Source organism: Saccopteryx bilineata, chromosome 9 (assembly GCF_036850765.1).
Source record: "Saccopteryx bilineata isolate mSacBil1 chromosome 9, mSacBil1_pri_phased_curated, whole genome shotgun sequence".
NCBI classification, from domain to species: Eukaryota; Metazoa; Chordata; class Mammalia; order Chiroptera; family Emballonuridae; genus Saccopteryx; species Saccopteryx bilineata.
In genome coordinates, this window is record NC_089498.1 from 43,775,141 (window position 1) to 43,800,578 (window position 25,438).

General features: G+C 39.0%; 1 protein-coding gene across 8 annotated transcripts; it reads left to right on the plus strand.

Annotated features, from left to right (window-relative positions):
• ZNF383 (zinc finger protein 383) lies at nt 1-24,932 on the plus strand. 8 transcript variants are annotated; one of them, XM_066242206.1, is made up of 6 exons: nt 1-273; nt 958-1,073; nt 10,019-10,072; nt 19,501-19,627; nt 19,934-20,029; nt 22,903-24,932. In XM_066242206.1, the coding sequence occupies exons 3-6, from the start codon at nt 10,064-10,066 to the stop codon at nt 24,093-24,095; spliced, it is 1,425 nt and encodes a 474-aa protein (XP_066098303.1). In that variant the 5' UTR covers nt 1-273; nt 958-1,073; nt 10,019-10,063; the 3' UTR covers nt 24,096-24,932. The 8 variants fall into 8 exon arrangements, with proteins under 8 accessions (XP_066098303.1, XP_066098307.1, XP_066098310.1 ...); XM_066242210.1 differs by having other exon boundaries at nt 958-985; XM_066242207.1 differs by having other exon boundaries at nt 266-314.
• Nucleotides 24,933-25,438: the final 506 nt, after the last annotated feature.

The following is a 25,438-nucleotide window of genomic DNA, read 5'->3' on the forward strand; positions in this document are numbered from 1 at the left end:
CTAGGAAGGAAGCTTGTCGCCAGGCTATGGGATCTGCCTCGTATGGGATCCTCACTCCGAGCCTGTGTCTGGATCTCAGACTCTGGCAGCGATTTGGAGAGGGGAGCAGGGCGGTCGGTTTGGCCCAGAACGTGAGCTAGCACGAAAGCAGAGAGACCATCTTGACCAAACGGATCAGGCTTGGGACTACATTTCCCAGAGGCCCCGCAGAGACTAGTCCACCCCTCCACTCGCCTGTTGGACTCGAGGCCTCCCGGGAAAGTGGAATGCTAGGTGAGCGGCCTTGGTCTTGGGGGCTCAACTAGGATGCTCAGGTGTGTCCCTGAGGATTTGAAGGGACAGTGCGGGCGGTTCTGGAGCCTCGGGCCTGTGTGAGTTGATCGTGCTGGGGAGAAGTGGGGGATTCCATCTGTACGCTTGTGACCTTATGTGACTGTGCGGCGTTGTGTCTCGGTTGTGATTGTATGTACTGTGGTAGGTGTATCATTGTAATTGTGACCATACTCGGAAATCTGGTGTCACTGTGGAGATCCTCGTAGGTGAGTGATCGTGACAATCTGTGCCGCTGTGTGTGTAGGAGGTACGACTGTGTCCCCATGGTAGGACTGTGATTGTGTGTGTTCCTATAACTTTGTGTGACATTTGTGTGTGTGTGGTGCGGGAGTGTAGAGGATCTGTGATCATGTGGCTGTGACTTTTATCTGAGGGTTGTATGTTTGTGATTGTGGCTGTATGAATGTTAGCAGCGTTAAGTGTACTGCATGTCTGTGTCTTTGAAGATGTGTGTATGATCATGTAACTGTGGCACTCTGTGTGCAGTTGGAGGGTGCCTGTAATTGTGCCAGGGTGACAGTGTGTTGATGTGTTCAATCAGGACAAATTTGGTGTTGGTAACTGACTTTCCCATTTCAACACCAAGAATTCTCAGTCTCCTCTGACCTCTCTCCATGGTGGTAGGTGTGGGTCCAGAGCTACCTCTGATCTGGTGAGTCTGAGTCAGAAGAAAAACCTGGCGTCTCTTGATTTCTTTCTACTTCCTCAGCTCTGCTACTGAGAGAGATCCTCAGAAGAAGGTAGGAATGTTTGTTGACCAAGCCAGATACAAGGTCTCCTGAAGTTTCCTTTTTGTTCTATTTCTCCTGGATGGTCTTGTTTAACATAGGCCTGGGGGAGGACACACAGATCCCAATATACACCCTCATTTCCTTCTACACAATATTCATATGTTAATTTAGAATATATCTCAGTTACTCCTGTGTGCTAAGTTTTTGCTTTTTAAACACATATGTACACACACACACACACGATTATTTTAAAGAATTTGGAAAATAAGAAGTTACAAACAGAATAGCCAGCCAATATTTTGACCTATTTCCTTCTAATAAGTTCCCTATGCATATATAGTATACATTATTTCAAGATTGGAATCTTACAGCATTTACCACTTAATAGCTTATGTTTTCACTAAAAATTATCTGTATCTGTTATATAGTTTCTTTTTTTTTTTTTTTTTTAATTCCTGCTTGACCAGGCAGTGGCATGGTGGATAGAGCATTGGCCTGGGATGCTGAGGACCCAGATTCAAAACCCTGAGGTCACTGGCTTGACCACAGGCTTACCAGCTTGAGCGGCACTGGCTTGAGGGTAGAATCATAGACATGGTCACTGGCTTGAAGCCCAAGGTTGCTGGCTTGAGCCCTAGTCATTGGCTCACCTGGGCCCCCTGGTCAAGGTACATATGAGAAAGCAATCAATGAAGAACAAAGGTGCCGCAACTATGAGTTGATGCTTCTCATCTCTCTCCCTTCCTGTCTGTCCCTCTCTCTCTCTCTTTCTCACACACACACAAAATATTCCTGAATCCTACATACATACACAAAAGTACTTAGAATATAAGCAAATAGTTTAAGAAGTAACTATAGAGGGAAACTGTATGACAAAAACTTGCATCAGCACTTCAGAAACTCCAGTTAGTCCTACCCACAAAAAAAAACTTATTCTTGTTACCTCTTTAGGTAATCCTTATCCTGATTTTAAGGTGGTAATTTGTTTTGTTTGTTTTATAAAGCAATTTTTATTTTAAGGGAGAGACAATCCACCTGGCAATCTCCCTACTGGGCGATGCTCTGCCCATCTGAGGCTGCTGCGCCATTGCTTGGCAACCTTGCAATTTTAGTGCCTGAGGTGAGGCCATGGAGCCATCCTCAGAGCCCAGGGCTAACTTTCTCGAACCTTTCAAGCCATAGCTGTAGGAGGGGAGGAGAGAAAGAGAGAGAGAGTGAAAGAGAGAGAGAGAGGGAGGTGAGGGGGAAGGGTGGAGAAGCAGATGGTTGCTTCTCCTGTGTGCCCTGACCAGGAATCAAACCCAGAACTTCCACATGCCTGGCCTACGCTCTGCTGCTAAGCCAGCCACTAGGGCCTTGTTTTATTGTTTGTTTGTTTTTTTTGCTTTTTTAAAAATAGTTTACCACACATTTACACATTCTTAAGAGATAGAGTTTAGTTTTGACATTTAGCTTTGTAGAAATGAAATTGTGCTATATAATGTTTTGAGTCTTGCTTTTCTTATACAACACTCTTTCTTTAGGATCACTCTTATTGTGAGTTGTTAAATATAGCTATATTTTGGTTGGTCCTCGCTGGGTAGCTAAGTGGTTAGAATGTCATCCTGATACACCAAGGTTACAGGTTTGATACTCAGGGCACATACAAGAATCAACCAATGAATGCATTAGTGGTTGGAACACAGATTGATGTCTCTCTCTCTCTCTCTCTCTCTCTCTCTCTCTCTCTCCCCTCCACGTCCCTTTCTAAAAAAAAAAAAAAAAGTATATATATGTTTTTGGTTCCTTTGAAAGGAACCAAAAACTGATCTGAACATATACAGTGTGTCCGTAAAGTCATGGTGCACTTCTTACTGGTCACAGGAAAGCAACAAAAGATGATAGAAATGTGAAATCTGCACCAAATAAAAGGAAAGCCCTCCCAGTTTCTGTAGGATGATGTAGCAGCATGTGCACATATGCAGATGACGATGTAACACCGTGTATACAGCGGAGCAGCCCACGGCCATGCCAGTTGAGATATAGACAGTATAGAGGAAAGTTCAGTGTGTTTTTGGCTCGCTAAATTCGAATCCGTTACCAAAATGCAACGTGAATATCGGCGCATTTATAACGAAGCACCATCACATAGAAATAACATTGGTGGGATAAGCAGTTGAAGGAAATTGGCAGTTTGGCGGAGAAACCCCGTTCTGGTAGGCCATCAGTCAGTGACGAGTCTGTAGAGGCTATACGGGATAGCTACCTAAGGAGCCCTAAAAAATCTGTGCATGAGCCCACATCGAACTGTACTGAATAGGTATGAAATTGGGAGAGTTTTCCTTTTATTTGGTGCAGATTTCACATTTCTATAGTCTTTTGTTGCTTTCCTGTGACTGGTCAAAAGTACACCATGACTTTATGGACACACTGTATTTATAAGTATCCTTTCCTAGGGCATAAAGATATGAATGGAATTGGAATTGCTGGTCATTACGATATGGGTGTATCTTTAAATTTTCTGAATATTGCCAAACTGATTTCAATATGCTTGTACCAGTTAAAATCCTACCAGCAGCTTTTATAAACATAGTCATCCTGTATTCTTTCAATATTTGGTTACTTGGTATTTTAATAATGATGAATCTGCAGAGATAATGATACCATTATGGTATTATATGGTTTTAAAACCATGTACAGTTTTAAAAAGTCTTAACAGGCCCTGGCCAGTTTGCTCAGTGGATAGAGCATCAGCTCAGTGTGGTATGTAAGTCCCAGGTTCAATCCCCAGTCAGGGCACACATGAGAAGCGACCATCCGCTTCTCTTCCCTTCCCTCTCACTTTTCTCTCTCCCGTCTCCTCTCACAGTCAGTGGCTCGATTGGTTTGAGCGTCAGCCCCAAGCACTAAGAATAGCTTGGTTGGTCTGAGTGTTGGCCTCAGGCTCTGAGGATAGCTCAGTTTATTCAAGCATTGGTCCCAGACAGGGGTTGCCGGGTGAATCCTGGCTGGGGCACATGTGGGAGTCTGTTTCACTCTTTGTACTTTAAAAAAAAATGTATAACATACAGTACATTCCCCAAAGTACAGAAATCAAATTATAAGTCTGATGAATTTTATAAAATGAACATCTTCATTTAACCAGAGCTCAAATTACATCAGGTAATAGAACATTACCAGCATTCCAGAAGCCTGATTCTTATTCTATCCTTAATACCTACGTCTCCCAAAGATAACCATTATTCTGTCTTCTATAGCCAGAGATTAATTTTACTGTACTTGAATTTTATGTAAATAGAATCACACAATATCTCTTTTGTTTAACATTAAATTTAACATGCAACATGTATGTACTATGCAATAATATTACATAGTGTGACTATGTGAGATTCATCTATGTTGCTTCACCTAGTTATAGGTCTCTTATTATTATTTAAATTTTTTCTTGCATGAACATACCATACTTTATTTATTCATTCCATTATTGATTGGCATTGGGTTGTTTTCAGATTGGGGCTATAATGAACAGGTTGCTATGAACATACTTGTACATGTCTTTCAGTGCACGTATGAATGCATTTTGGGTAACTTTATTTAAGAGTGAAACTCTGTGTTATAGGTTAGCTTTAATATATACTAAAAATTTTCCTAAATGGTTGTATGAACTTACACTTCTGACTTCATTGTAGAGCAATAAACTTTACACGAAGCTTTACTAGAGTAAAGAACAATCATTCATAATACAAAGGTTAGTCCACCAGCAAGATATAACAGTTCTAAATATATATACCTTCATTGACTTCAAATATATTTGACAGAACTAAAAGAAGTAGTAGACAAATCACAATTGTAGTGGGAAATTTTTAGCACTTTTCTCAATAACTGATAAAAAAATCAATATAAACCCAGTAAAATATATAATATTGGAACAATGTGATTGACAGACTTGACCCACTGATATACATAAAACTGTGTTCTTTACAACTGCAGTATATATTATTTTCAGGTGCACATGAGACATTTATCCAAATTAATTATATTTGAACCATAAAGGGAATTTCAGAGGGTTGAAATAATACTATATGTTTTTTTTATCATAGTGAAATTCAGCTAGAAGTCAGTAACAAAAACATAATTAGAACTATTCCAATATTTTGGATTTAAGCAATGTATTTATAAATATCGTGAATCAAAGAAGAAATTGCAGTGGAAAATAAAAATATTTTTAACTGAGCAATAATGAAAATATCAAAGTGTTGCTAAAGCTGGCACTGAAGAAAATATGTAGATGTAAATGCATTAGTTGGTAAAGAAGAATGCTGAAAAATTAATGATCTATGTTTTCATTTCAAGTAGTTGAAAAGTGTACTCAAACTCCAAAAATAAAAAAATAGAAAATAAGAGCTCAAATAAATATTTATGTATATTAGAAGATAAAGTGAATGTACAGTAGAGAAAATTAACAAAGCCAGAGGAAATAAATTAACAAAGCCTGAAGTTTATTTTGGTGATTAATAAAATTGATAAACCTGTAGAAAAATTTAAAGAAAAAAAGGACATAGAATGCAAAATACCAACTTTAATTTGAGGAAAAAAATGCTGATAACTACCTTTCGGGATGAGTTCTCAATGTGTTCTTGGTTGGTAGCTGGGACTTAATTGCACAATATAAGATCATTACAACTTTAGCTGGTAATCATTATGCTGAATCCCTTTTTATACTTCATTGTACATATAAGTTTTTTTTTTTATTTTACTTAAAAAATTAAATTTAACAGGGTGACATTGATTAATACGAGAACATAGTTTTCAGGTAAATATTTCTGTGGTATTTGAACTGTTGATTATATTGTTTACCCTTCACCCAAAATCAAATGATTTTCCATCACCATATATTTGTCCCTCTTTACTCCCTAATCCTCCCCCACTGTTCCCCTCTGTCCCTTTTCCTGGTAACCACTCCATTTTTATACATGTATATGAGTCTCAATTTTATATCCCACCTATCTGTGAAATCATACAGTTCTTAGCTTTTTCTGATTTACTTATTTCACTCAGTATAATGTTCTTAAGGTCCATCCATGTTGTTGTAAATGGCAATATGTCATCATTTGTTAGGGCTGAGTAGCATACCATTGTTTATATGAACCTCATCTTATTTTCTCAGTCCTCTATTGAAGGACACTGGTTGTTTCCGTGCTTGGCCACTGTGAACAGTGCTGCAATGAATATGGGGTGCATGTGTCTTTATGTACCATACATTCCCACCAGCAGTGAATGTGGGTTCCTTTTTCTCCACAGCCTCTCCAACACTTATCACCTGTCTTGATAATAGCCCATCTAATTGGTGTGAGGTGGTATCTCATTGTAGTTTGGATTAGCATTTCTCAAATTCCTAGTGAAGATTTGCATTATTTCATATATTTGTTGGCTATTTATATGTTTTCTTGGGAGTAGCATCTGTTCAGGTCCTCTCCCCATTTTTTAGTTGGAATTCTTGTTTGTTTGTTGCTGAGCTTTGTGATACTTTATATATTTTGGATATGAACCCTTTTTCTGAGCTGTTGTTTGCAAATATCATCTCCCATTTAGTTGGCTGTTTGTTTTGTTGTCTTTTTTTCTTTTCTTTTCTGTGCAGCAGCTTTTTAGTTTGATATAGTCCCATTCGTTTATTTGTCCCTTTACTTCCCTTGCCTTTGGAATGAAATGCGTAAGTTGTTCTCTATGGCCAAGGTCCACGGTTTCAGTATCTTATGTTTTCTTCTATGCAATTTATTCTTTCAGATCTTATACAGTGTGTCCGTAAAGTCATGGTGCACTTTTGACCAGTTACAGGAAAGCAACAAAAGACGATAGAAATGTGAAATCTGCACCAAATAAAAGGAAAACCCTCCCAGTTTCTGTAGGATGATGGGGCAGCATGTGCGCATGCGCAGATGATGACGTAACACCATGTATACAGCGGAGCAGCCCACGGCCATGCCAGTCAAGATGTGGACAGTACAGAGGAAAGTTCAGTGTGTTCTGTGGCTCTCTAAATTCGAATCCGTTACCAAAGTGCAACGTGAATATCAGCGCGTTTATAACGAAGCGCCACCACATAGGAATAACATTACTCGGTGGGATAAGCAGTTGAAGAAAACCGGCAGTTTGGTGGAGAAACCCCGTTCTGGTAGGCCATCAGTCAGTGACGAGTCTGTAGAGGTTATACGGGATAGCTACCTAAGGAGCCCTAAAAAATCTGTGTGTGAGCCCACATCGAACTGCACTGAATAGGTATGAAATTGGGAGAGTTTTCCTTTTATTTGGTGTAGATTTCACATTTCTATGGTCTTTTGTTGCTTTCCTGTGACTGGTCAAAAGTGCACCATGACTTTATGGACACACTGTATTTAGGTCTTTGATCCATTTGAGTTTCTTTTTGTGCAAGGGGACAAACTATAGTCAAGTTTCATCTGTTTGCCTGTGGCTTTCCAGTTTTCTCAGCACCATTTACTCAAGAGGCTTTCTTTTCTCCATTGTGTATTTTTGGCTCCTTTGTATTAGATGATTTGTCCATATGTATGTGGTTTTATTTCTGGGCTCTTTGTTCTGTTCCATAGTTCTGTACGTCTGATTTTCTGCTAATATCATCCTGTTTTGATTATCATGGCTCTGTAGTCAGTGTGATACCTCCATCTTCATTCTTTTTTTTCAGGATTGCTTTGGCTATTTGAGGTTTTTCATGGTTCCATACGAATCTGATGATTTTTTTGTTCTATTTCTTTAAGAAATGACATTGAGATTTTGATGGGGATTGAATTAAATTTGTATATTGCTCTGGCCATTTTAACTATGTTGATATTTCCAATCTCTGATCATGGAATATTTTTCCATTTCATTGTGTCTTTTTCAATTTATTTCAATGATGGTTTGTAGTTTTCAGTATATAGGTCCTTCACATCATTTGTTAACTTCATTTCTAGGTATTTTATTTATTTTTTTGTTGCAATTGTAAAACGAAATTTTTTTTTTTTAGTTTATTTTCTGAAGTTTCATCATTGGTGTATAGAAAAGCAATAGACTTTTGGATATTGATTTTGTATGCTGAGACTTTACTGTATTGATTTATTGTTTCTAATAGTTTTTCGGTGGAGTCTTTGGGGTTTTCTCTATATAGAATCATGTCATCTGCAAAAAGTGATACCTCTACTTCTTTTCTGATAATAATGCTTTTTATTTCTTTCTTTTGCCTGATTGCTCTGGCTAAAACTTCCAGCACTATGTTGAATAAGAGTGAAGAGAGTGGGCAGCCTTGTCTGGTTCCTGATTTTAGAGGAAAAGCTTTCAGTTTTTCACCAATTAGTAGGATATTAACTGATGGTTTATCATATATGGCCTTTATTATGGTGAACTACTTTCCTTCTCTACCCATTTTATTGAGTGTTTTAAACATAATGGGGTGTTGTATCTTATCAAATGTCTTTTCTACATCTGTTGATAGTAGGATCATATGATTTTTGTTTGTTTTGTTGAAGTGGTGTATTACATTGATCGATTTCCGTATGTTGAACCATCCTTGTGCTCCTGGAATGAATCCCACTTGATCGTGATGTATTATTTTTTTAATGTGTTGTTGTAATTGATTTGCTAGTATTTTGTTTTGAATTTTTGCATCTGTATTCATCAGAGATATTGGTCTATACTTTTCTTTTTCTGTGTTGTCCTTGCCAGGTTTTGATATGAGGGTTATGTGGGCCTCATAAAATATGTTAGGAAAATACTGCTTCTTTTAAAATTCAGCCCAATGGACTCCCTTCAGGAATTGAAACAGAACGACCCTTGATGGCACAAAATTACAAACCCCAAACCATAACCACAGGAAGAGCCCAGACGAAGTGAGAGTATGTGAACAAAACTTGGATCCATCATTCCATTAGTCTTAGCATCTTATTTCCTTTTAACTGATATTGCAAGTGGTCTTAACCAGACCCAAATGGTACAAACCCCAAGTGGCATGAAGCCCAAGTTGTAGGGATTGCCTACCAACTGGTACCACAGTGGTCCTAACCAGACCCAACTGGTACAAAGCTCAAGTGGCAGGAATAGCCTGCCAACTGGTACCACACATGGTCCTAAGTGGACCCAAGTGATACAAAGTCCAAGCTGCATGATGCCTATGTGGCACAAAACCCAAGGGGCATGGATAGAGGACCTACTCAGTCTTGTAGTCTCTCTGTTCCCCAGAAACCCAGTTCATCTCACCAGCCAACCCTTTTAGGTGGCTGATGCCTTACAGGGAAATTCCTGGAGAAAAGCTGCTGGCATTGCTAATAAGCCCCTACAGTTACTCTCCTTGGGTTGGCCAGCCATAGGCAGCTGCGACCTCCGCCTGAGCTCTCCAGGACCTAGCAAGGTCTACACTGTCCTGGAGGAGTCACCAAAACTGTAACCAAACACACAAATGCAGGTTCGTCTTCCTACTACAACAAAGTCAAAATCACGACAGGCGTTGGTGCAAAAGGAAAGAGGTTATTTAGGTGTCATGACCTGGGAGAATGGTGGACTCCCATCTTAAAGACCACCTCGCTGTACTGCTCAAGCTCATGGCTCTTACATGAATAGAGAGGGGAGGGCTTTTTCCTATCCAATTATCTTGCTAGTTTGGAGGTGCTCTGGCCCCATCCATTTATGTTTCTAGATTTTGGAGTACACAGGCCCTTTTCATTCATGTTGCTAGCTTATGGCACACTTGAACCCTGTCCATTCATCTTTCTAGCTTTTGGCACTTCGAGTATAAGAATCTATCACTGCAACCATCTTGGTCAGTGGGGGAGACTCCCTCATGCTCCCTGACTATCGTAACAGTATCAGAAGACCAAGGGAAGTAGAGATAGTTCTATCTGTTCATTCTTAGAGTTGTAAGGCCCATATGGTTTCTAGAGTATTTCTTTGCTTCTCCAGGCCTGCCTTCTCAGAACACTATTCTTTTTCAGGAGAATGGCTCTGAGGAGGACCGATAATCTGCAATACTGAAAGCCATGGCCCAGGTGAGTTATTTTTCTTACCTTCTTGACAGTGTTCTTTTAAAGAAGTCTTTAAAATAATTTAAGGGCATGCGAGCATTTGCTTTCCTTCAGGGTCCTCCTTCAGGATCCTGGTCCCCATTTCCTTTCATTCTAGCCACATAATCCTATTCCATTCCTAAGTGCCCCTCTTCTTTTCACCCAGGATTGATATTTTGATTCAGTAAATAATTGAGCATCCTTTTCTCAGCCCTCTCCCAGGGACTGTGATGGAGAGGAAGTGCACTCTGTTAAAGGAAACAAGAGGAGGTTTGTAGAATGAACTTGTCCTGTCCAGACGGTGATTTGTTTCAGGTGGAAGTATGAATTGCTGGGAACAAGCATGGAAAAGATTATCTCTACAGATCAGTATGCTCCAGTAAGATAGGAGGGAAGATGGTAGATTGGTGAAAGCTCTCCTGATTTAGAGGCTTGGGGGATTATGGAATTAGTAGCTGATGACAAGAGTTCTGCAAATCTTTAGAACACGTAGGTTGAAAGGGAATTGTGGGTTGCAAGACATTTTTATATGAATAAAAGTTATATGACCCAGTTTTCTTTATCTCAGAAATAAATATAGGGGTGATAGATGATTATAGGGAGTTCAGCCAATTTATGAATTGTTGAGATCATACCATCAGAAAAATAATTATTAAAGAATTTGTTTTAATAGGAAGTTATTTTTATAGTAAGGCACAATTGTGAGCTAGAGTTTATGAGAAACTTAAGTGAGATGCTGTTTTAGAGATATTACTGTTTTAATAGGCATTTGTCACCCTGGCTGGGTAGCTCAGTTAGCTGAAGTGTCGTCCCGAAGCACAGAAGTTGCTCGTTCGATCCCTGGTCAGGGCACATACAGGAGCGGATTGATGTTCCTCTCTCTCTCTCTTTCTCTCTTTCTCTCTCACTCAAATAAATAAATAAAAAATTTAAATATTAAAAAAAATAAAATGTATTTGTCAAAATTTTACATGTTAAAAATTCAAGGAGTATTTTCTTTAATTTTTATTTACTGATTTTAACACAAGAGGATGGGAAACAGAGGAACATTTATCTATTCCTGTATGTGCCCTGACCAGGGGTCAAATGGGCAACCTCTGTGCTTCAGGATGATGCTCCAACCAATGATCTATCTGGCCAGGGAAAAAATTTAGGACTGTTAAGAGTGGACCTCTTGCCTGATCAGGCAGTGATGCAATGGATAGAGCATTGGCTACGGACGCTGAGGACCCAGGTTCAAAACCCTGAGGTCACTGGCTTGAGCATGGGCTTATCCAGCTTGAGCGCAGGGTCACTGGCTTAAGTGTGGGCTTATCCAGCTTGAGCACAGGGTCACTGGCTTGAGCGTGGGATTATAGACATGACCCCTTGGTCACTGGCTTGAGCTCAAGGTTGCTGGCTTGAGCAAGGGGGTCACTGGTTAGGCTGGAGCCCCTGGTCAAGGCACATGTGAGAATGCAGTCAGTGAACAACTAAGGTGTTGTAACTATGAGTTGATGCTTCTTATTTCTCTCCCTCCCTGTCTGTCCCCTCCCCTCTTTCTCTCTCTTGCTTAAAAAAAAAAATAGTAGTGCTCTGACCAATTATTTCATCTTACTCCCTAAAGGGAGACACCCTCATCTCTTTTAGCTGATTCCAATGGAATTTGTCCATATTTTAAGTTAATATCGCTAAACTGGTATTTCTTGATTAATAAATATTTAAACATTTTCTAGTTTTTTCTTTCAAAGGTATGTGTGAATTTAGATTTGTCATATCAGACTCTCTGCTTCCTTTCTACACAACAGCATTATATCACAATTTTGTTTAAATCAATGCTTTACTTGATTAGGACCTTAAAAACATTCTATTGTCACTACTCTCTACTATCTAGCATTTAAAAACTTTTATTATAATAAAGTCTAGGCACAGAAAAGCTGTCTTATGAACTACCATTTATTCTCCATTCAGCTTCAATGATTATCAACTCAGATTCAATCTTGTTTCATATCTACCACTACCTGTTTTTTCTACGCAAACTCCCCTACCTTCACGCCCACACATGAGATCATTTTGAAGCAAATACAAATTACTATATACAATATCTCTAAAAGATAAGGATTATTGTTTTAAAAAAGAACCATTATGCCATATTATATCTAAAAAAGTTAAAAATAATGTATTAATATCATCGATAGTGTTCAAATTTCCATTCTCTAATTTTTAAATCACTTATTTGAATTAGAATATAGATAAGGACTGTGCATAGTGGTTGATTATTTCTTAAGTCTCTTTATTTGTAGGGTACCCTTTTCATCTCTTTTCTTCCTGTGCAGTTTATTTTTTTATTTTTTATTTTTTATTTTTATTTTTTTCATTTTTCTGAAGCTGGAAACAGGGAGAGACAGTCAGACAGACTCCCGCATGCACCCGACTGGGATCCACCCGGCATGCCCACCATGGGGCGATGCTCTGCCCACCAGGGGGTGATGCTCTGCCCATCCTGGGCGTCGCCATGTTGCGACCAGAGCCACTCTAGCGCCTGGGCAGAGGCCACAGAGCCATCCCCAGCGCCCGGGCCATCTTTGCTCCAATGGAGCCTTGGCTGCGGGAGGGGAAGAGAGAGACAGAGAGGAAAGCGCGGCGGAGGGGTGGAGAAGCAAATGGGCGCTTCTCCTGTGTGCTCTGGCCGGGAATCGAACCCGGGTCTTCCGCACGCTAGGCCGACGCTCTACTGCTGAGCCAACCGGCCAGGGCATTTATTTTTAATTTTGTTGTTTGAAAAGAAAAAATATTGATTTATTTGTCTACTCTACTGATTGCATTTCTGTGGTATCATTTCAATGTTTTCTATAAATTGGTCGTTAGGACTTGAAGCTTTATCAGATTCAGCTGAATTTTTTGTGAAGACTATTTCATGGGTAGTGATGTATGGTTTCATTAGGAAGCACATTATAACTGCTTCTCTTTCCTTTTGTAATATTAGCCAACCATGGAAAATTATTGTCTACAATCCTTAATTTGTTGAAGGTTGCAAAATGATTTTAATTTTGTCATTCCTTTTCATAGCTTAGGTGGAATACTATCTGTAAAATAAACTCCTTATCAACTGTTTGGTTACCCTGAAGACAGTTCATATAGGAAACATTTGATTTTTTCCCTTTTTTATCAGTTTCTTTTAATGAGTTTATTTCTTAGAATCCTGCAAAAGTGACCTTTTTTTGTTTAGTATTGTTGGTGAGCTCATGGATTTAAACTTTTTTTGTTGTTGTTTCCCTGAAGCTGGAAATGGGGAGGCAGTCAGACAGACTCCCGCATGCGCCCCACAGGGATCCACCCGGCATGCCCACCAGGGGGTGATGCTCTGCCGCAATCAGAGCCATTCTAGCGCCTGAGGCAGAGGCCACAGAGCCATCTTCAGTGCCCAGGCAAACTTTGCTCCAGTGGAGCCTTGGCTGCGGGAGGGGAAGAAAGAGACAGAGAGGAAGGAGAGGGGGAGAGGTGGAGAAGCAGATGGGCACCTCTCCTGTGTGCCCTCCCATCCAAGTACTAACCAGGCCCGACCCTGCTTAGCTTCCGAGATCAGACGAGATCGGGCGCGTTCAGGGTGGTATGGCCGTAGACACCTGTGTGCCCTGATCGAACCCGGGACTCCTGCATGCCAGGCCGACGCTCTACCACTGAGCCAACCGGCCAGGGCCTTTTTTTTTTTTTTTACAGAGACAGAGAGTCAGAGAGAGGGATAGATAGGGACAGACAGGAACGGAGAGAGATGAGAAGCATCCATCATTAGTTTTTTGTTGCGATACTTTAGTTGTTCACTGATTGCTTTCTCATATGTGCCTTGACCAGGGACCTTCAGCAGACTGAGTAACCCCTTGCTCAAGCCAGCGACCTTGGGTCCAAGCTGGTGAGCTTTGCTCAAACCAGATGAGCCTGCACTCAAGCTTGGCACCTCGGGGTCTCAATCCTGGGTACTCCGCATCCCAGTCCGACACTCTATCCACTGCGCCACCGCCCGGTCAGGCGGATTTAAACATTTTTGATCTGATCAGTCCATTACATTTGATCCCCAAGTTCTATCAGTTTTTGGCCAGTGAGAGGCTCTTCAGATTGACTTCCGAGTCCTTTAAACCTACTTCTAATAGATTTTGACATTTCTCTTGCTTTCTGATAGAGCAGAACATTCAAACTTATCTTTTTATTTCTAGGTCAATTCTGAAATCATCTCTTTTTCCCAAAGAAACTTGGTTCCCTTTATTTAAATATGGTACTTAAAGGATACATTCTAGGCCCTGGCTGGTTTGCTCAGTAGTAGAGCATCAGCCCCACATGTGGATGTCCTGGGTTTAATTCCTGGTCAGGGCACACAGGAGAAATGATTGTCTGCTTCTCCAACCCTCCCCCCTCCCCTTTCTCTCTCTCTCTCTCTCTCTCTCTCTTTTCTCCTCCAACAGCCATGGCTCAAATGGTTTGAGTACATCAGCCAGGGCACTGAGAACAGTTCCATGGAGCCTCCTCCTCAGGTGTTAAAAATAGTTCTGTTGCAAGCATGGCATCAGATGGGCAGAGCATTGATACCACATGGGGTTACTGGGTGGATCCCCATCACAGTGCATATGGCAAGGAATCTGTCTATCTCCCCTCCTCTCACTTGGAAAAGAAAAAAAAAAGACTACAATAAGCAAAAATGCTTATTGCTAGTGTCTAGACCTTTTTTAAAATTAAGTATAGTTTGTATATAATCTATATTGGTTATATTAGTTCCATATATAAATGGAGTGATTCAACATTTTAATACCTTAGCATGTGAACAGCCCACTAATTCTAGTAATTATCTGTCACCATCTAAACTTATCACAATATCATTGACCATATTCCTCTTCTACTTTTCTCCCATCCCCTTGTCCCCTTCCTTACTGTAACCATCCCTTTGGTCTCTGTTTCTGTGAGTCTGTTTTTGCTTTGTTTGTCTGTTCTTAGATTCCACTTATAAGTGAAACCTGTATCTGTCTTTCTATGCCTGACCTATTTCACTTAGCATAATACTCTCTGGATCCATCCATGTTATCACTAATGGCAAGAGTTCATTCTTTTTTTAGTGCTGTGTAATGTTCCAGTGTATGTGTGTGTACATACACCACATCACCGTTCTCCATTCATCTATCAGTGGAGGTTGTCTCCAAATCTTGGCTATTGTACATAATATTGCAGTGAGCACAGGGGCCACATATATCTTTTCAAATTAATGTTTTTGGTTTCTTTTGATAAATACCCAGAAGTGGAATTACTGGGTTGTATGATACAGTGGTACCTTGAGATATGAGTTTAATTCGTTCTTTAACCGAGCTCATAAGTCAGTCAACTCGTATATCAAACAAATCTCTCCCATTTAAAATAACTGAAACAGATTTAATCCGTTCCAGCCCTGTGAAACATTCCCAAACCATCCTAAATAATGAAAAAAGACATGTTTTTAATTAAGAAACACAAATGTAGACTTTACCAATGCATAACAAAATATATGAAATAAAAGAAAAAAGTGTTATTTAGTACTGTATTCTTACCTTGGAGACAGATGAGTGCGGCTAACGGAGGTGAATGGTGGAGGAGGAGGGAGGGAGGAAGGGATGCAGGCACTGTAGACACGTAAACTAAAAATGCACTTTCTTAACACTAAATGTAAACTAAAACTGCATTTTCTTTAAACAAAAACTAAAACTGCACTTTCTTTACTTAAAATGAAACCACAAAAACTTAATTGTAAAAAAAATGCATTTTCTTAACTTTAAACTTAACCTAAGCTTAACATTACGTATTTTTCATTTAATCAGCACCTGTTTTTGCCTTTTTTGGCTGCACTTTCGGCACTTTCACTTGCAGGACTTTTGAATACAAATCTATCCAAAGGGGTTTGCTTTTGCCTGCCTTTTAAAATGTATGGAAATGTGACAAACAAGGGTCATTAAAAAGTGCTGAAGCACGACCAGTTGGTTTCTTTTAATTTTTTTATTTAAATTATTTTTAAATTTTCAATTACACTTGACATACAATATTATTGTAATAGTTTCAGGTGTATGCTATAGTGACTAGACATAATATAACTTAATAAGTGATCATCCCAATAAATCTTATAATCATCTGACACTATAAATAGTTACTAGAATATTATTAACTATATTTTCTATGGTGTACTTTACATCCCCATGACTGTTTTGTAACAACCAATTTGTACTTCTTAATTCCTTCACCCTTTTCACCCTTCCTCTCATTCCCCCAACACCCCTCCCTTCTGGAAAACCATCAAAATGTTCTCTGCATCTATGAGTATTTCTGTTCTACTTGTTCATTTCTTTTATTTCTTAGATTCAATTGTTGTTAGATAAATGTAGTAATTTACATTTTCTTTTTCATATTTTTTTATCTTTTTGTTCTTCTTTTTAAGAAAGATGCTTTAACATTTCATGTAAGACTGGTCTGGTGGTAATGAACTCCTTTAGCTTTTTCTTGTCTGGGAAGCTCTCTATATGTCCTTTGATTCTAAATTATAGCTTTGCTGGGTAGAGTAATCTTGGTTGTGGGATCTTGCTTTTTATCACTTTAAATATTCCATGCCTATCCGTTCTGGCCTGAAAAGTTTCTGTTGGGAAATCGGTTGACAGTCTTATGGGAGCTCCCTTATAAGTAACTAACTGCTTTTCTCTTGCTTCTAAGATTCTCTCTTTATCTTTTAACCTTTTGAATTTTAATTATGATGTGTCTTTGTCCACACAATGAACCCTCTTAGGGTTCATTTTTTCTGCACTTCCTGGATTTATCTTCCTTCACCAGGTTAGGGAAGTTTTCCGTCACTTTTTTCAATAGGTTTTCAGCTTCGTGCTCTCTCTCCTCCTGGCATGCCCACTTATGCGAATGTTGCTACATTTGAAGTTGTTCCAGAGGCTCCTTTTTACCACCTTCATTTTTTTGGATTTCTTTTTTTCTTTTTGCTGTTCTGAGTGGGTGTATTCTGCTTCCTTATATTCCAAATTGATGATTTGATTCTTAGCTTAATCTCTCTACTGTTGAGTCCCTGTAAATTCTTCTTCATTTCAACTAATGTATCCTTTATTTCTTACTTTTTTTATGGGTTGTATTCATTAAATTCATTGAGCATCTTACAACCAGTGCTTTGGACTCTGCATCTAGCTGATTGCTTGTATTCATTTTATTTACTTATTTTTCCTTTTTTAAGATATTTTTTAATTCATTTCTTAGGGGAGAGAGAGAGAGAGAGAGAGAGAGAGAGAAAGAGAGAGAGAGAGAAGAGGGGTGGAGAGCAGGAAGCATCAACTCCTATATGTGCCTTGACCAGGCAAGCCCAGGGTTTTGAATCGACAACCTCAGCATTCCAGGTTGATGCTTTTATCTACTGTGTCACCACCGATCAGGCTCTTTATTTTTTCTTGAATTTTGTTCTGTTTTTTCATTTGGGACATGTTTCTTTGTCTTCTCATTTTGGTAGCCTCCCTATGTTTGTTTCTGTCCTGTTTCCATGAAAATAAGACCTAGTGCAATTTTTTTCAAGCTTAGAAATATAAGGCCTCCCCTGAAAATAAGACCTAGCACGTCTTTAGGAGCAAAAATTAATATAAGACACTGTCTTATTTTCAGGGAAACAGGGTAGTTTGTTGTACATGGAAATAGAGTCACAAGAAATTCTTGATGGAATTCAGTTTGGCTGGTTATGCTGATGTTTGTGATGACATGACTACAGTATATTAATAAATGTTGACTTTTTGTTCAACAATAAATGTGAATTCTTGTTCATGGAAAAATAAGACATCCCCTGAAAGTAAGACCTAGCACATCTTTAGGAGCAAAAATTAATAAAAGACACTGTATTACTTTCATGGAAACATGGTATATATTAGGTAGGTTCCTGTATCTCCTGTGCTTGGCAGAATGGCCTAATAAAGTAAGTATCCTATGGGGTCCAATGGCCCAGCCTCCCCATTCACCCAAACTGGGCATTCCAGGTACACCCATTCCTTTTCCTCCACCCCTGTGGGCTGTGCACACCCTGATGACCCTTGATTGCTGTTACACATCAACTCCCAGGCTGACTGGCTGCAAGGACTGGCTGCAACCACAACCACTGTGTACAATCAGTTGTGCAAGGGCCCACCCCAGAGAGCAGGACTTACTTTAGCGGAGCTCTGGTGCCCACTGACTCTGCCCCTTGAGTGTGTCCTTCAGGAGGTGGTTGGATGGTGCTTCAACATGGTCTGTAGCTATATCCACTGGGTGTGCTGGCTCTGGGCCTCCTGGGAGGTGCAGACCAAGGTCAGCTACTACCTTACCTATATTCTGCCCTGGGCTACCTGGCATGAGCTACAAAGCAGTCTCTGAGTGGCTGCTGCTATGCTGGGCTTGGAGGTACACAAGTGAGGCCAAGCTGGGAATCAAACCTGGTGCTGCTAATGCCAGGTCTGGGGCCACTTAGCAGGAGGTAGGTACAGGGCATGCTAAAGCCAGATGCTGCTTGTTGGAGAGATTTTAGGGAATTCTGAAGTGTGAGCCAAGACTAGACATTTTGTATGGAAAAGGCACTGGAAACAGCTTGGTTGGGACTGCAAGTGGGTGGGACAGGGCCTCAGGGAATCAGCAGGGCAGGGCAAACAGTGTGAGTCAGGTTGATAGAGATTCAGAAATGGTGCCCACCTGCTTGCTTTGTTGGGCCGGGGCTCAGAAAAGGAACAATGACTTCTGTCAGCACTTCTTTCTGGTAGTAAGTTACCCCTGCAGCTTTCGTCTTGATTCCAAACAATTCAGTTCCTCTCTATAAGTCCCTGGTGGCTTTCAAGATGCTGGAGCACAGAGCGAGTGAACCAGAGTAAGACCATTGGCAGGCCATTTAAGAGCAACTGCCTGGGACTCTAGCAGCCCTCTGTCTCACTCAGCTACATTCCGCACTGGTTTTTACAGCCAGAATTTATGAGGACTTGTCTTCCTGGTACTGGACCCTGAGCTGGGGGGCCTGGTGTGGGGCTGGGACCCCTTGCTACTCAGGGGGACTTCTGTAGCCGAGATATCAACTCTGATTTTTATCCACTAACATGGGTGTCAGACCTATTAGTTACTCTTCTCCACCCCTTTTACCAGTCTCAGTGTAGCTGCTTTAAATTCCTAGTTACAGGACTTTAATTCAGCTAGGTTTCAGGCAGTTCTGATGATGGTTGTCCTGTAATTTGTTGTAATTTTTATGTGCTTTGTTTCTTTGTTTTTGATAAAAGTAAAATAAACTTACTACTTTTGCTTCTATTTTTGAGATCCAAAGATTCAGGTTGTTAGTGACACCATTATAATTGCTCATTTGCTTCACTCTACATACAAGCACAATAGTCTGAAGTATTTCTTTTATTACACAAGAACACATATGTTTATTGTTTCAGGAATCAGTGATGTTCAGGGATGTGGCTATAGATTTCTCTCAGGAGGAGTGGGAATGCCTGGACCCAGATCAGAGGGACTTATACAGAGATGTGATGCTGGAGAACTATAGCAATCTGCTGTCGATGGGTAAGGTCATCTATACCAGTAATTTAGAATTCTCCTCTGGAATGTCTTTTTCTTCCATAGTGAATTTCTCAGCTGCTTTTTGAGTTACCAGCTGAATTTCTGCTCCGTGTTCCCAAATAAATGGTTGGAGCTGAAATGAAGAGGAAGAGTGTGAAATGTGAAGCTCCAATTGGCTATGGCTGAAGCTTCATCTTCTTTCTTTGGCTGTTTCTGGCATCTCTTTTTTGATCATCAAGGGACTGGATCTTATTTATGGATCTGATTTACCCAAGTATAACCATGTGATATATATTTTCTTATGAACAGGACTTTACATACCTAAGCCTCAAGTTATCTCTTTATTGGAACAAGGGAAAGAGCCCTGGATGGTTGGCAGAGAGCTGACAAGAGGCCTGTGTTCAGGTGAGTGAGAAACGATTAAACAAAGCAGGGCGTTACAGGTAATAACTCAGCTAATCAGTGAAGAAACAGTATCATCAAGGTGTTATCTTGGCCCTGGCTGGTGGCTCAGTGGATAAAGTGTTGGTCCAGCATATGGATGTCCTGGGTTCAATTCCTGGTTAGGGCACACAGGAGAAGTGGCCATCTGTTCCTCCCTCCCCTCCTTCTTCCCTTCCCTCTCCCTCTTCCCCTCCCATAGCCAGGGGCTTGATTGGTTCAAGTGAGGCCCTGGACACTGAGGATAGCTCAGTTGGAGCATGTCAGCCTCAGGCACTAAAAATAGCTTAGTACTCAAGCATCGGCTTCAGATGGGATTGCTAGATAGATCCTGTTTGGGGCAGAGGAGTGAGTCTGCCTCACTATCTCCCCTCCTCTCACCTAAAAATAAAAAATAAATAAAAATATTATCTTGAAACTTACTATCAAAACCCTAGTTATGTGAGAAAAACTTAAGTTCTTTTAGCATGAGTTCACAAATGGTCTCTTTCCTTCCCTCACTTACTATTATTACCCTTCATTATACCACTTAATTTCAAGTAGAAGGTGCCCTTCACTTCCCCTCCTAAGAAAACTATTATCCATATTTAAAATTCAGTTCCTTACTAGCTATCCTTTCCCTTAGACTCATCTAAATGTTTTCTGTTACTACTCCCCAAGTAAGATACATGTGTGTATGTGTACACATGCATGTATCTACACTGCTTCTCCCTTCCCAGTAGCTTCATTATAGCTGCCAGCATTTGGGCTCCTGACATTGTAGCTGGAGCAGAATGAGCAAAGAGGAAATGTGTGAGAGGAGATCAGCAAGCTAGCAGGATTTGAGTGTTTATGTGCTAGGTGCAGGTGGAAGGGAGAGTGTGCCTGCAGGTGATCGAGGGCTTGTAGACCTAGGTATGGACTTTGAATTCTATTCTGAATGAGGTAGGTTTAAAAACATTTTATTCTGAACGAGATTATTTGAGCAGAGGAGTGACATCATATTTTTAAAGGATCACTCTAATTTTTGATTTCTTGGAATAGAATTTAAGGAGTTCATGAACTTGGATGAGAAGGGGAAAATATGCATCTTTATATTTAGTAACCGCTAAGTGAAATTTAGCATTTCTTCCAATTATGGTGTATGCAGCAGACCACAGTAGTGTTCGTTCTATGACTTTGACATTAATGGAAATCGACATTGAATTATGATTTATGCTCATCACTATAATTACTACTGTACTGCTAGGCTCACTGCTAGGTCTTACTGTTTAATGTTTTAATAAAGAGGCAGAGGGACGAAGCCCTTTGAAGGCCCTTCTAGGAGGAGAAAGCTTGGTGTGTTTGAAGTACTGAAAAAACAGCCGATGTTGCACCCCATGAGCAAGTGAGAGTGGAATGTGAGTCCAGGTTGGAGAGACAAGCAGGAACCACATTATTCAGCCTTTGCCAGTCATGAGGAGTACGGATTTTGTGTGGTAGAAGGCAAGCCAAATGTCATTTTGGTTCCTGAATAGATTAAAGAATGTGAGACTTGGTGGGAGGACTGGGTTAGGAGGCTACTTTAGTGGTCTGAATAAGAGATGATTCTGGTTTGGAAGAGGGCACTGTCATGGTGATAGAAGGGCGGGCAGTTTTAAAAGTTACTCAGAGGCTTAAGTAGATGAAAGTATCTGAAAGATAGAGGTAGGAGAAAAAAAGATTATGCTGGAATGAATTCTCTGTTTTTGGCTAGAGATTGTCATAATAGGCCCCACTTTGACATCATCAAACCATTTAATTTGCTTAAAATTTCTTTTTTTGGTAAGAAATTATTTCATAATGATATCTGTCAAATACTGAATACTTTGTTCAAAGATAATTACAAACATTTTTCCTCACCCTTCCAGTAATTATGAGTTAATGGTCACCTCCCTTCCACAGCTAAAGAAATGGGGATTTAGAATGGTTAAATAGTTGCTTAGGAACATATGAGTTACAGAGTCGGGACTCAGCTCATCAGTCCACTTCTAGTTCCTATCATCTTTCCATTGTAGTATTTTGCACTTTGTTATTTTCTGTGTCTTAAACTTTAGCGGCCACTCCTCTCAGTCATTGTAGCGGGACATGAGCTACAAGTGTCTCTCATCTAAGGTTAGCATCACAGAATTCCAAGGCAAACAATATTTTCACTTAATCCCCAGCACATAATATATTTTGAGTCTTCCCTATCTGCTATTCACATTAAAGTAAAATATAGTTCAATAACTTAGACTTATCTTGGGCTATTCCCCTATGTGGCTTACCCTCTGTAGTCTCTTTCATATTTCATCCAGTATATTCTTTATTCTGCTTTCTGCATTATACAATCATGCACCACTTAACAATAGGGATATATCTGAGAAAGTCATCATTGGGTCATTTCATTGCCATCTGAACATCATAGAGAGTATATTTACACAAACCCAGATGGCATAGCTTACTACTGTAATTGTGTGAGCTATACTTTCATACAGCTGGCAGTGCAGTAGGTTTGTTTATACTGGCTTTATCTAGAACATGTGAGTGATGTTGTTGCACTACAACCTTAGAACAGCCAGGACATCACTAGGCAACAGGAATTTTTCTGTTCCATTATATACTTATAGCACAGACCACCATTGAATTTGTGGTCCGTAGTTGACTAAAATGTCATTATGGGGTACATGCCTGTACCTCACTACTTTCTATACATTTCTTTCATATTACACAGATATACTTGAGAACTATATGTCATTTACTACCAGATATTTTCACTTTAATTTTTCCATTTTTATCATAAAAGTTTTACTTTTCACAAATGGGGTGGAAAGAACATTTACCATTTTATTTTCTTTCAGATCTGGAGTCAATGTGTGAAACCAAGTTACTATCTCTAAAGAAGGAAGTTTATGAAATAGAATCATGCCAGAGGGAGATAATGGGACTTAGAAAGTATGGCCTTGAGTACTCCAATTTTAGAGATATTTTGGAATATGGAAGCCACCTTGAAAGACAACTGGGATATCAAAATGGACATTTCGGTCAAGAAATATTTACTCATGGATACATGCCCACATTTATTCAACAGACATTCTTTACTCTCCATCAAGTAATTAATAATGAAGAGAAACCCTATGAATGTAAGAAATGTGGAAAAGTCTTTAGTCAGAATTCACAATTTATTCAACATCAGAGAATTCATAATGGTGAAAAATCTTACGAATGTAAGGAGTGTGGGAAATTCTTTAGTTGTGGCTCGCATGTTACTCGACATTTGAAAATTCATACTGGTGAAAAACCCTTTGAATGTAACGAATGTGGAAAGGCCTTCAGTTGTAGCTCATACCTTTCTCAGCATCAGAGAATTCATACTGGTAAGAAACCCTATGAATGTAAGGAATGTGGGAAGGCCTTTAGTTATTGCTCAAATCTTATTGACCATCAGAGAATTCACACTGGTGAAAAACCGTATGAATGTAAAGTATGTAGGAAAGCCTTTACTAAGAGCTCACAACTTTTTCAACATGCAAGAATTCATACAGGTGAGAAACCCTATGAATGTAAGGAATGTGGCAAAGCTTTTACACAGAGCTCAAAGCTTGTTCAGCATCAGAGAATTCATACTGGTGAGAAACCCTATGAGTGCAGGGAATGTGGGAAGGCCTTCAGTAGTGGCTCAGCACTTACTAATCATCAGAGAATTCACACAGGGGAGAAACCATATGATTGTAAGGAATGTGGGAAGGCTTTTACTCAGAGCTCGCAACTTCGTCAACATCAGAGGATTCATGCTGGTGAGAAGCCCTTTGAATGTCTTGAATGTGGGAAAGCCTTTACTCAGAACTCACAACTTTTTCAACATCAGAGGATTCATACAGATGAAAAGCCATATGAGTGTAATGAATGTGGAAAGGCCTTTAATAAGTGCTCAAACCTTACTCGACATCTGAGAATTCATACTGGTGAAAAGCCCTTTAACTGTAGAGAATGTGGGAAGGCATTTATTAGTGGGTCAGATCTCATTCGTCATCAGGGAATTCATACTGATTAATAATAAAAGTTAAAAACTCTTGTCACCTTACTAATATTTTAAACAAAAATTAATAATGTTTGAAATTACCATCTTTTGCTATTTTTGTTTTTTATTATATATATATGTATTTAATCCAAATGTATTTCACCCTATGTTACGAATTCAGATTCTAAATTGACATTTACCCACCTGCCCTCCCCAATCTTATATTAATTACAGATGTTCAGTAGTTCTTTTCTTTCCCATTATTTTGTTCTACCTTCTTGATGTTAGTGTTTTATTTTTTTATATTTGCTTGTATTTTAGAGCTATTTTTTCATTTTTGATCTACATATTTGTGCTTACATCAATATCACATTGTTTAAATTGTGTGACCTTGTATTTTTAAAATTTTCTATAGAAAGTATACTAATTAACACAGTATAATCATTTTGTTTCACAAATTTAAATTTTCTTATAAAACAGAAAACCAGAAACTAAAAGGCAAATATTATTTGTGATCATACTAACTGTAGATGACTACTTTCAAATTTGTAGAACACATCCTACCAGACTTTGTCTTTAAAGAAAGGGTAGTCATGGTATGTATATTGTATCTTTACCCGTTTTTATCATGCCAAAGAATCTGATTCCATTTCAGTAAATGTAGATTTTTATTATTTTTAATGACATATTTAATGAATTTTTTCAAAATTACTTTATTATTCATGTTATGGTTGCATCTAAATTGTTCACAGTTATAAAATCTGCCCTGATTAATATGATTCAAAATTGATCTTTGTATGCTTGCTTTTTCTTTTAAACATGTATTTTAGTTACTGAAATTATCCATATCTCCTCCTTGTAAACTGTTATGTTCTTTTTTATTGACCTTAATACCAATCTCATACTAGGAAAGTAATTAACCATAATATCAAAGTTTTCTCTCTCCTTCCAGGTTATTCTTTTTTTTTTTTTTTTTTTTTACTTTTAAATGTTAGTGGTGTTTTATTTTGTACATAGTAAATATAATTATGTTGTATGGGTTTGTTGTGAGGATTCAATGAATGAATAAATTTCAAGTATTGGAACCATTTCTATCACATAGTAAAAGTTTTCCATTATTATCATTGATAAACTAATTTTTATAATTATCTTATTATTTGTGGGAAGAATTTTAACCATGTTATTTACCTTTGTATAACTCAAAGAATTTGTAATGAAAAAAGAGAAGTGAGTATAATGTAGATAAGAAAGTTTTACTCATTATGCTTACTAAGCATGGAATTTTAGAAGGAAAAAAAAGTATGTATGAGTAGTATTTATTCAGATTTCATCCTTTATGCTTGCTGCACAAAGATGAATACTAATCAGAAGGCCTG